Genomic DNA, 13,080 nt, shown 5'->3' with positions numbered 1-13,080 from the left:
TTTGTGGGTGGTTGGGTTGGGTGTGTGGTTGTGTGTGTGTGTGTGTGTGTTTGTGTGTGTGTGTGTGTGTGTGTGTGTGTGAGAGAGTGAGAGTAATGAACAATGGTGTAACACTGTAGAAAGACGCAGCAGCACCTGTGCCCGCTTGATGGCCAGGGGGCCGTTAAAAGCCGGATTAAAAGGGAAGGTAATTGTTTAAAAATAATACAAGGACCCTTGGAGGTGACATTCCCCAAATGTCGTGCTCCGACGGCCGGTGTTTTTATCTGCACATTCACAATCACGCGCGCAGTTGCAAGATAGGAAGTAGATGGGCCAGACTGGAGTCAAGGCAGCCGAAAATGTTCTTGAGGCTCTTAAGTAAAATAATTGAATGGGGAGGAGGCCTTTCATCATGTTGAGTGCAAAAAAAAAAAAAAAACACTTTTGATGTGAGGAGCGAAAAGGGTGAAGGGAAGAAAAAAAAAGATGAAAAAAGATGAAGAATTGATTTCCTCGCTGAAGGCGAGGAGGCGTGTCCGAAAGTGTTTGATTGACTTGATGAAGACGAAATGACATAAAATGTCGCGGGGAGCAGACGGAGGCGGATGCGAGTGTAATTCTTCATCTTAGCGAGACATTTTAGACAATTAAGTAGGCTTTCCCATACTTTTCTGTACCCGGTGCACACAGAAAGGCCCATAAAGGCATGCTTGGATGATTTTGCAACACCTTGGGTATGAACATTCCAAAAAATGACAAGGAGGGAGACAAATTTAACAACACATGGAGATACGCAACATTGTGGAGCAAGCACAGTTTATGTTAAAGAGAGAAACACTCAGAAAGTACGGTCGAGGTAAAATCAAAAATGGAATAATTTTTACACTTCAACAGCTACACTACCTTCATACAAACACATGCGGTTGGAAAACAAATGACAAATTATTTGTGGAATATTCCCTCCGAATGGTGAACAATGGCTGTCATGTTACGCATTTGAGGATCAGATGGCTACCATAACTGAGTAGCTGTTAACGTTGCAAAAATCCAAGATGTCTGCAGCTCAACTGAGCACCTTTCACATCCTGCTGACTCACGCTCAAGAATACGCTAAAGAAACAGTGCATGCAACTAGTGTGGAAAAAAATAAATTTCGATTTATTTATTTTGTTGTACATGTGTCGCCAATAAAACTGGACACCATGCTTGACACGTAGTTGACTCGGTCATCATCGAGCAAACACACGCTAACGTCGTATTTTACAATCAACCCATTGAACTTACGGTTCAACTGATTCAAGTCCTTCCGGTGGAAGTACACAGTACATTACAGTCGTAAATCTTCGGCGGTAACTTGTGGACACAAAAGGTAACATGCCTAACGTCAATTGTTTTCGGTTTTTTTAATGGACTACGCAGGACTGGATTGAACGGTATTTTGGTCTATTGACAGCACCTGTTTTTGAAACGGATCCATTTTAAGGGGCGATTGGGATCTTCATTACATGGCCGTGTTGGCATGAAGAGCAAGTGGTCGCGACGGCTATTTATCACAGCACAAATCTCACTAAGGCTGTTCATTTTATTCCTGAAGTATGTTTGCATTATTATTGTTAAGCAGTGAAACGTGGCGATTAATTGTAAAAGGAAAAAAAAATGCTGACTCTCAAAGTGGGTCAACGTTTGAATATTCCGCTGGACCATATTTTCGGAGAACCGTCCCTCTACATACTGTCATTGTAAGATCCAAATTAGATTGAGCTGAATTTATGTTTTTATCCAAGTTAATCATTCAAGACCTCAACTTAAGTGTGAATGACGTTTTTCACCTTTATAGTAGAAGAGGCAGAATTCGGACAAGACGAACCATTTCCTCTTCCAAAGACGCATCCCGGAGCTATCCTGCAAGGGGACAATGAGAGGAAAGCAGAAGCAGAGTCAAGCAGGGACAACGAGCAGGTGGGACGAATCGCTTGTCCTCGTTCGATAGATCAGCGGGACTGACGGCCGACTTTTTCAGCCTGCTCTTGGGATATAACGGTGAGCACAACCAAAGGGAATACAACAACCTGAACAAGCTGCATGTCCTTGTCAATATCTTGTGTGTGGATACAATAGCTGCTCTTTTCTTTTTTGGGTTAGAATTACATTGCACGTTTCGTGATGCTTTTTGTGCTCAAGGGGCGCAAGTATGATATGGATCAGGATAGCGTAAATAGAAAATATACTGTAGGTGGATCGCATATTGCTTATCTTCAGACTACATGAGTATGTAATGCCATTTAGTCGACAATGTCTACTGTGCATATGAGTGGAGTGTGTATGTCCATACCTGTTTGTAGAGCCATCCTCGGACTACAACAGGCACATTGGGGTTCCTCTTGATGGCCTGCTCTCGCTTGCCAAAACTGTGCACCCTGCTAGAGCGAGGACCCTGAAAGAAAATGATCACTTCAACCGTCCATTCTCAAAATGAATGATTGACATCATTTGGTCTTTGCTTGTTTATTTAATAGGTTTCACAAATGTTATAGTGGCAACTGGATAAGCAAAAAAATGGTGGGTAAAATAACAAGGCTATACTTCAGCCTGTCCTATCCTGTGCACATTGCTGTTGCACGCATTAGTGTTCTTTTGGGTCATTTGGGTCAACAACATAGAAAATACATTCAGGGCTATTTAAGTAGTCAATAGACACACAAACGTGTTGCATGTAAAACAACAATGTGCACAGGACAGGACCAAATTAAACATGTATATTTACTGGTATTTTATTTTATGCTGTTCTATTTAAAACAACAATAAATCAGCATGATGGTATGTTATTTCTGTATTATACCCAACAATATATTCATATTATTATATATTTCAGCCTGTCCTATGCACGTTGTTGGTAACATCAAGTTGTCTGGAGCTTTATTGGTTGGGTCAGATTGACCCAAAAGAGCACAGATGCATCCATATTTCAGCAATGTGCACAGGACAGGGCAGGCTGAAATCTATTTAATTAACTGTCCAGTTTACTCAGATGTCACTCCAAAAATAAAGGTTTTCATAATCTTTATTTAATTAACTGTCCAGTTTACTCAGATGTCACTACAAAAACATTACATTTACATGATGATGTATTTCAGCCTGTTCTGTCCTGTGCATATTGTTATGGTATGATGCATCGGGATTGGATAAACTACACCGAAATGGATCCTACATCATCCGTTATTTTTGTGACAGCTAGGGAGACTATTAAATAAATAACCAACAGAGGTGTCTGTGTTCTTTTGGATCGATTTAAAGCTCCAAAAAATTAAGTTAAGAAAGTTTTAGGTTATTAATTGCTTCTTGACTACCTCAATAGCCCCTAAACATATATTTTTGTAGGTTTCATACAGTTAAAACAGCCCGGGGTCAAAGTGACTCAAAAGAACACTGATGCATTCCACACATTAACACAAAATTAACATGATGATTGATATACATTCTGTCCTGTCCTGTGAATGGGAGAAAAGGCTATGCCCCAGTTACTTGACTTGATCTTTCGTGACAATTTAAACAGCACAATTAAGTGCTTTAAATAGACAAACCGCCTGGGCTCAAATTGTCCAAAAGAACATTTATACAGTGCACATGCAACCACAATGTGCACAGGACAGGCTATGACAGATTGAAATTCTACTCATGAGTCCCAATTCAATGCATCAGTGAACATAAAAACATGACATCAACCATTCAAGTATGAGAAATGTTATGTGTGTTGGAGGCAACATGAGGGCAAAGACATTTTTCTTATTGTAATATTAGTAGTACTGATGAGACTACAAATGAACATAGCTGCCCACAGACAAGTCCCAGCGGTAATTTGTCTTCCAGCGTGGACCTTCGCCCACACACCAGGTGATCTTTTTCAGGCAGCCTTCCTTGTTCTCGTTACATAAGCGCAGAAGCATGAGACCAGCGGCAACCACAGAACTCAATCGGCTATTACTGAGTGGGAGGTTACAAGAGCCTTTAATGTGACCTGCAGGCAGGCCACACTACGACAATGTGTAGAAAGCAGAACGCATCTGAAGTAAAGCACAAGCCAGACAGAATGTGTGCCAGGTCGCACGATTCGGGGAGTTGGAGCAAATCTTTTTCTTTACTTAAGCGAAGGTCAAGGAATCAACGAGACATGCGTTCAGCTTTTTCTTTGGCTTTTTTGAAACGACGAAACAAATATATGCAGAAAGTAATGTGAAGAGAATACCGATCGTCACGTGTGATCATTCGTCAGGACTTTATCTGTTCTACGTTTTAATATGAAGACGTGAGGCGTGTCTGCGTCGCAAGTCGCCAATGTTGTTAAAGTTGAGCAAATTTTTTTCTTTTTTCTTTTCTTTTTTTTTTTTTTTTTTACATTTTAAAATGACAGTGGTTAACACATTTTTAAATTTATACAGCTAAAAAAAGAATTCACTGGAATCCCAATCAGGTCATCCTCCATTCCAGGCGTACAAATCAATTCGGCAAACCATGATCTGTTTTATCACTGCTTGTGTGTGTGTGTGTGTGTGTGTGTGTGTGTGTGTGTGTGTGTGTGTGTGTATGCCAGGAAGAACCGGTCTTGACCGCTGTGCACGCATTCAACAAATCTCATTATACAATCTTCTGGTCTCATATCTCAGCAGAAAGCAAGCTTCAGGCACTCAATGTACCCGTATACGTACGTACACACACACACACACACACACACACACACACACACACACACATTAGACTGTATGATTGAGGGTGACGCTACACAAGAGCCGCAGTGGGAGTTTTCCACAGCAACAAGTAACTAATATGGGGGTGGTTGGTTGGCCAGGCATGATGCAAAAGCACACATATTATCCTGTACACACACACACAAACACACACACACACACTGCGTAAACACGATGCAATACGTGTTTGCTGTCCCGTTTTCAGCTGGGAATAAATGTGCTGTGACACACATGCTTGCAGGTGAGAAAATGTGTTCTTAGAAAGAGTAGGGTGGCGGTCACATCAATCCAAATACTCTTAAGTCTTTCAAATATCACATATTATGCATTTTTACCCCACACTTTTGAAACAGTCCCCAAACATTTCTGTAACTCTTGTCAGCTTTTCTCAAAATACCCCAAGTATTGAGAATTACAGCGAAATGGGCTCCGTTAAAATAACTCATGAGCCAATTTAACTTTTTAGTGTACGGAAGAAGTGATAAAACTACAAATGGTTCTATTACAACTGTCTGTTCATGGTACAAGACTGAATAAATGACACTTTTGGTAATACAGTGTACAGCTAGGATAACAAAGTAAATTCACTGTCCTCTAAAAATAACACCCACCCATTAATGTCGAAAGCGCTGGCAACAAGACTGCAGCTCAAATGGAAATGTCCAAACTGGGGCTTACTCCTATAGACTGTCACTGTCCAATAAAAAGCATGGATCTTCAAATGGCATACTTTTTCTTCCGAGTCTAAAACAAAGATAATACCAAATAATTGAGATAGCTATTTGTTACCATCTTCAGCAGTCGATGCAAAAATCAGACGCTCTCCACTTATTTCAAGTGCCAATGTTCTTTGCTGCGCCAACCTTTTGAAACATGACTTGCCCCGAGTTGCTCATTGAAAATACAAAAAAAAATAATCTTCCCCTGATTCGGGAGGACGAGGCCGGCTCAGGTGTGCTTTTCAAGTCCGTTTTATGCATTCATGGAGCAATGCCAGCCAACCCACAACAAACTTTGAAGTCTTAGCCGTCTAGACTAACATAAAAGAAACATAAGGACGGTGATGCGAAAATGTTTTTTGGTGGGCGGAATGCGTGGAAAAAAACATCTTATTTACATCTATTTACTCATTTATAACAAAGAGCAAGTTTATGCTTTTTGAAAGCGGGAATTAGAGAAAGTCAGTCAGGCTTGCTTAGGAGTCACATTTTGGAGGAAGCTCAACATGGCCGAAATGCACCAGTTTTTGTGATGTCATGTAAAAATTCTATGTCATGAGCTCTGAACCCCAACCCCGATTTGAGAGTTTTGGTTTTCTGGGTTCATATACCAGTTACACAAATCTACATAAAATTGGTTGGAATATCTGGCATAACAGGGCCCATTATTTTTAACAGGAAGTGAGCCATTTTGGATTGAGGCAGCCATTTTGCATAAACTTTTTTTGCCACCATTGTACATTGCCAAAACTAGGTTGTTCAAATGTGTTAAATCGGCTCGGAATCTTTAATTTTTCAGACTTTTTGGTGTCAAGATTAAATGATTCATCGATGGTTGAGTAACCATTTTGTTCATAACAAACTATATATAATAGCACAAATCGTCAAGTGCATTTTTTTAAAGTGATTTCTTCACAACCAGTGGAAGAATTCAAAGTGTCAACTCAATTGTTTGACAAAATAAAGTCTAATCATCTAGTGATGCCTTCAAAGTACAGAACTCGCAACAGAGGGATTAATCGGTGCACAGCAGGAATTTCTAAATGGCGCTCGCTAGCTTTGATGCTTCCCATCGAGGTGACGCTGGCAGCTCGTGAACAACATGAATTACGCTGCAGAGAAAATAAGAGCTCAAGGGGGCAGAATCGTGAAACATCATTCGAGGTGGAATGTGCGACAACGCGGGTCTGCGAGCGGGCTCTGATGTTTATGTCAGATGTGGAATGAATGTGATTCATTTCTGCCACGGCAGCGTGCCACACAGAGGAGGACGGCTCGTTTTTCCTCTGAAAATCTTGTCACTATGAGACAGCTAAATTTCCCCCGATATTCTGTGGCAGGGGTGGTGATGAGCCAGAGCACCTGGGGCGGAAGCGACAGACGGGGCAAACAGAGGGCACGGTTACGATGGCGGGGCGTCTTGATGAATGCCCCGTCACTGAGCCGTCGCAACCCATGGCACATGTTCAATTTTAGGGCTGGTGCACCTGGTGATCGGACAGGAAGTCACACCAAAGTGCATGCAAGCATGTGTATTTTCTTCCTCAAAATATACACCTAGGGACAAATTAGTCAATTTGGAGTCGTCAATTAAGGAGCAAGTCCACGGAGAAAACACAAGCCAGTATAGGGAGAAAATGCAAACTAATGGACTGAATTTCGATCCGCAGACGTGACATCACCTTTTGTTGATGACCCCATGAAATGAAGAGATTGAAAAGCATTGCTTCATGTCCCCAAAATATTTCTACCTCCTCCCAACTCGCTATTCTGGCAATATGAGATGAAAAGATCAGATCAGAATATAAAGGACAAGGAAAAGTGGGAAGATGTGTCTTAAAGTGGGCAACAAACAAGAAAAGTTGACTTAAAAATATGTGGTGTAGAGAAAGAGGCAGCAGAGTGAAAAAGCAAGCGCCGTAAAGGTGGTGATGAATAGCAATAAGAGAAAAGTAGCAAAGGACAGTAATTCTCAGACAAAAAAAAAAAAACAAGTGGGGAATACAAAGAATAGCAGAAGGGGAAAGTGAAAAGAACAAATGAGGAGCAAATGCAGTGCCCCACCCCCCCAAAAAAACAGTGGTGAAGACAAGAATGGAAAAAAGGTTTACCATTAAAAAAAGAAAAAAAGGAAGCATGAGTCATCAACAAATCAAGCAATTTACAGAGGACAAAGTCAGCGACGTGTGAAAACGAGATAGTATAGTCGTCAGGAGGAATAGTGTCGAAAAGAAATGAGTACCGAGGGGCAAAACTTAAATGTGAGAAAAAAAAGAGAGAGATAACAGACTGAAAAATAAATGAGCCCGTGGAGGAGAAGCCAATGAATGAGTAGCTAAAAAATGGCAAAAGGACGACAGCCACAAAGATGAGACAAGAAAATGGAAAAAAAAGTGACATCTTGAAAGAGTTCTTGTAGGCTGAAATGTTGACTTTTTAAGAAGACATGCAGAAAGGGTGACAAGGAATAACAATAAGCAACAAGTGGAATTCGTAAAACTAAGCAAAAAGCAAAAAAGCAAATCGAAAACAAATGGAGAAGGGGGGAAAAAAAAGAAAGAGCACGAAAGAAATCTGAAAAAAAAGATGTGGTGAACACACTGACGAAATGTCACAAAGTGAAAAGCGAGTGCTGAATAGAAGGAAATACTTGACAGGGGTGCAGAACAACAAGCAAGTTGGCTTTGATTTCGTCGAGTGAAATGACGTGAAAGTCTTGGAGCGCTTTCTCATTTTTGATCACGTTGGCAACAGCTGCGATGGCTGCGAGGCCAAAGACACAAAAGAGCCAAAAGAGTAACAATCAAGCAGGCGCTATTGTGTCTTTTCATCACTTCTCGCGCCTGTGGATGCGCGCATCCACTCGGCTCACGCACAAAAGCAAATGAGGCACACATCAGCAGTTTTGGAATCGTCTTTTGCATTCTACACCAATGTTTTCTGTAACGAAATAGTGGCAGCGTGGTGGCCTAGCGGTTAGCACAGCTGCCTTACAGAGGTTTCATATTCGAACACCCTTTCGAGCACGTTCCAAATCAAAGTGCGGGGTTCTTTTGTCGTTTGCGTCAAACCTTTTGTTGTTGAATAGCAGATCTTCCATATGCGCGTTGAGAAATGGATTACGAAAAATGAAATATATTTAACATATATTTAAAGGATAAAGAATTTTCAAAGTCAAATTTCGTTGCGACGTAATGCGCAATGAAAATGAAGAGCATGCCATTCCATGTTGTCCATATTTAAAAATCGCATTTTTGTCATACATCTGGTTAGGAAGTGCATGGTCCTATGTGAAACTAAAACTGATGACGCACTGCAGCACTATGAGCAACGCCAACTCCCCGTGTTGGCAAAGGTATTGTCCTATAATAATGTTCGAGAATTTTATGGGAAGGTCAGAGAGGAGACAGGAAGGGTAAAAAAATCATTTTCGTGCCAGCCTCTTTTCAAAAAGCAAATACGGACTTCAATGACATCAACAGCAAACCTGAAAAGGCCACATTGATTTAAAGCACCCTGCTAGCCTTTAGAGCACAGGTGTCAAAATCAAGGCCCGGGGGCCAGATCCGGCCCGCCACCTAATTTTATGTGGCCGGCAAAAACAAATCATATGTGAGAACTTCCATGACTCTTGCTTAAATGTGTACCGAAATCTCAAATTGTCATATGTAATAAGTAACATTTTGCAATAATTTTGTGACACGGTTTACACTCACTTGAACAATAATTGAACAAATACTTGACTGATTTAAAACGTGGTGAGCCATCATTTTGTGTGTGTGTGTGTGTGTGTGTGTGTGTGTGTGTGTGTGTGTGAGAACAAGTAATAATATGATGTAAATGATTAAAAATTTATTCGGGTTCACTGTCGTAACGGCCCTCCGAGGGAAATTGCACCCTCTGCTGGCTGAAATGCATCAGTCCTCGCACTGACCTTGGAGCTGGCGGCAGCGTCCACAGCGGAGGAGGTGGTGACGGTGGAGACATCGCTGACGGTGGTGCTGGAGAGCTGCTCGACGCCAGGTTGGGACATGACGCGAGGACCCGGCAGCCTGCAAACACAAACATACAATTTTTCATACCCGGATTTAGACATAGGCACCTTCAATGTGACATCTACTGGAAGAGATGCAGTGAAGGTTCCCAACTGAACTCCAATACCGTATTTTCCGCACTAAAAAGCGCACCTAAAAGCCTTCCATTTTCTGAAAAGCTCACAGCGCGCCATAAAATCCGACGCGCCTTGTGTATGGTCACTACGGTAATATTTCGATCCCAAAATGGCTCCTTGCTCGAGACATGCTGACAACACAGAGTTCAAACTTAAGGCGATCGGTTACGCAGTTGAACACGGAAAGAGAGCAGCGGCAAGAGAGTTCACCGTTAACGAGTCAATGTTATAACTTGCTGTTGGTTAAGTGAACTGTGTCGCCGCTTTATTAAATATGTTTTACTGACATCTAATCGTTCTGTTGGTGTTTACTTGAGCGTAGCTCCATCTAGTGAATGCATTGGAGATTGCGTCTTATAACGTGGTGTGCCCAATGTATGAAAAAAATTACAAAATAGGCCATTCATTGAAGGTGCACCTCATAATCCAGTGCGCCTTTTAGTGTGGAAAATACGGTCATCAGCGTTGCTCCCACAGAGCAGAAAAAATAAACACCACTCTCTAATATTGCAAAGGACCATATTTTATGTCTATGCACCTCTAATCTAGCCATTAATGTTCCAGTACATTACTGGTTTGCTTTCAAGAAGTGTGTTTCAAACAGTATTGATCACACATTGCATAGTCCTTACATTATATCATTCCAATTTACATTGATTTAATTGCACAGATTTTTAGAAGACGACCATTGGACTCTTGAGTCCAAAAACACACACAAACACACACACTTCTACAGTCTGGCATCATTCAAACAATAGAGATAGAAAATTCACCCTGAAGGAAATGAGGCAAGACTGAAGAAAGTCTGAATTGGTCTGCGAGGGAGGCGAGTGGCAGGCGGGCGTCACACATTCACCGGAACGGCATTTTCAAGGGGAAAAAAAAAAACATCCACTCCCGAGACAAACCACATTATCGCTGCCTGGGAATTTTTAACACGTCTCCTCGCTTACAAAGCTACATTTCTCAAGGAAATGTTGAATATATAAATATCAAAATCAACGGGTCTACATCAGTCCCATACTGTGTCTGCTTTTTTTGTTTGTTTGTGCCATTCACACTTATAGTGCACATTTCCTTTGTTGGGATTGTTATACTTCCTGTCTGTGCTTTTGTGCACATTTGAAAGCAGGCATACACCCACGGCACACTTAATAAGGTCGAATCACAGCCAATACTGGAGGTGGAGCAAAAAAAAAAAAAAATCAGCTAAAGATAAAGAAAAAATCTCAAGCTTTTTTTTTTGTAGAACTGAACGCGTGTACTCAATATAATCCAGTCCAAAATGTCCACTGCAAGCAAGGGAACATCATAAAATGAATAAGCTCCTCTCGCCAGTTATTCCCGGTTAACGTCACCGTGCACATTCAGAGGACACTTGAACAAGTCCACATCATGCACAAAGTATGTGTGCAATGTACTTTTTACGACTGCTGTAATCGCTGCTCTCATACTTTATCTATGAAGGATAACCGGCATCGCGGACAACCAAAATTAACAGGATGCAGTTAAAACTGTACGCTGCATGTTCGGGTAACTGAACCGTCACTCAAGAGGGCACATATTTGAGACGAACAGCCGCTCACATTCACACCGTCCCTGAGTGGGAAATGACCCGACGCCCCTCTGCATGCACACAAGTAATGCGAGTGTAACACTACGCGATCAGCGAAATGAGTTTCTTATTGCTCGCCATCAGTGAAAAGTCAGTTGAGCTTATCGCTATCAACCAATGCAAAACACCATTTTGACGGCGTAACGAATAACATCAGCAGCCGATGACTAGAAATCATCCACAGTCAAAAACCAGCATGGTGACATTAATCTCATTCAAAAGCAACAGAGTTCTTGCTTTGGCTAGAATTCGCTATAATTTTAAGATGATTTCTACACATGTTTCTCTTCAGGAAGAAAATAAAGTTTATGCTTTATGACATGTCGCTTCCATCACTGTCTCACTTGGTTGCTCTCATGCCCCTCTTGTTCCTCATTAAACATCTCTCTACTTCTCTTGAGCGAGCGAGTGAGCAAGCGTGTGTGCGCGCACGCGTATGTGTGACCAGCCAGCAGGTTAGATTGTTCCCTTGCTCTGGCTGCTGATGGATCGGTCTTATTAGCGGCAGCAGCGTGGGCGTCAAGCAGGCTTGGTCCAAGCCGCTGTGATCGTGATGCGATGGTGAATACAGTGCCATTTTCTGTGTGTGTATGTGTGTCTATATGTGCCATGCGGCTGACCAATTGAGGATGTAGTCTGCCTTGCCCCTGAGGTCAGCTGGGATAGGCTACAGCACCCCTCCCCCCCCCCACCTCCGCCCCAACTACCCCCTACCACCCTCCCGGACCCTGAAGCGGTGTTCAAAATGGATGAATCATATCATATAAAGTATCTTTTAGTATCCGTCCATCCAGGAATAAATATACAATAAAATACATTTCAGTCGGTGGGCATATTAAATTAAATTGAGTTTCACTTTCAGGGGTAAATAATAAATGAATTCAAATGACCTTTTCAGGCATAAATGTTAAATCAACTTAAATTATATTTTCAGGCCTACAAATCAAATCTAACTCAATTTCATTTTAATGGCCAATGGAATTAAATTATAAACATTTTTAGTGCTAATTAAGAGATGAATTTCAGTTACATTACATCAGAGTTGAAAATACATTTAATTAAGTTCAATGAAATTCACAACAAAACACAAATTACTTCAAATTAAATAAAATAAAATGTTCATGGCTCCATACTCAATAAAATCACCTAAGTCACATCACACAAATTACTCGAGCATAGTCTGCACTTGTTGATTATTTTTTAAATTTTTTTATTATATCATGTCAACTCTTGACAGCTCACAGGTTGTCATTGCTGAGTGGAAACTGCATCTGAAAGCTTGATGTGAGCCCACCTGCGTGAGCGTGCATGTGCGCGTGAGTGTGCGTTGGCCATTTTCAGAAGGGTTATCACAAAAGCGTGGAGTGGCTCAAGCGTTCAGGACTTAACAATGTGGAGAACACCTTATCGTGGTCTCTTATTTTGGAAGCGGCCTAGACGCCACTACTTCCTGCTCCTGCATTCCATTTATTTTGGTCAAATTGGTCAAAATTAATGATAACATGTGGCGTTGATTAAAGTTCTTGAAAGTGCATTCAACACTTATGCACGAAGCTCAAGTGTTTAGCTGTGTCACGCTTGACGTCAACGCACAAGACAGCGAAATATGAAACATGGCTGAACCCAACCTTAACCTTCAAGGCTAAATATTAAAAATGTGATTACATTTCATAGAATTACAATAAATTTATGCATTTTAATTAAATATGTGCCTCTGAAATTTTATTTAAATTTAACAAAATAAAATTAAACTTGTGTAGTCTAATATTAAGCTATAAAATGTCATTTAAAATTTATCCTACTAAATAAAATAAAAATTATAATTTTGCGGGCTAAATATAGTTTTTCTGT

At 41.0% G+C, this 13,080-nt stretch overlaps 1 protein-coding gene across 1 annotated transcript in view; it reads right to left on the bottom strand.

Annotated features, from left to right (window-relative positions):
• LOC109530824 (pleckstrin homology domain-containing family A member 7-like) overlaps positions 1-13,080 on the bottom strand; it is an 82,617-nt gene that overhangs the window by 26,449 nt on the left and 43,088 nt on the right. Inside the window, exons 5-7 of the mRNA XM_019894722.1 lie at positions 9,378-9,495; positions 2,315-2,416; positions 1,812-1,884 (exon numbers count right to left, since the gene is read on the bottom strand). Of these exons, the coding sequence (XP_019750281.1) occupies positions 1,812-1,884; positions 2,315-2,416; positions 9,378-9,495 (293 nt within the window). The remainder of the gene's footprint in view (positions 1-1,811; positions 1,885-2,314; positions 2,417-9,377; positions 9,496-13,080) is intronic.

The sequence above is a fragment of the Hippocampus comes genome, unplaced genomic scaffold, assembly GCF_001891065.2.
Source record: "Hippocampus comes isolate QL1 unplaced genomic scaffold, H_comes_QL1_v1.1 scaffold319, whole genome shotgun sequence".
Taxonomy (NCBI): Eukaryota; Metazoa; Chordata; class Actinopteri; order Syngnathiformes; family Syngnathidae; genus Hippocampus; species Hippocampus comes.
The sequence above is the reverse complement of the archived record's forward strand: the minus strand, read 5'-3'. Positions and strand labels throughout refer to the sequence as shown.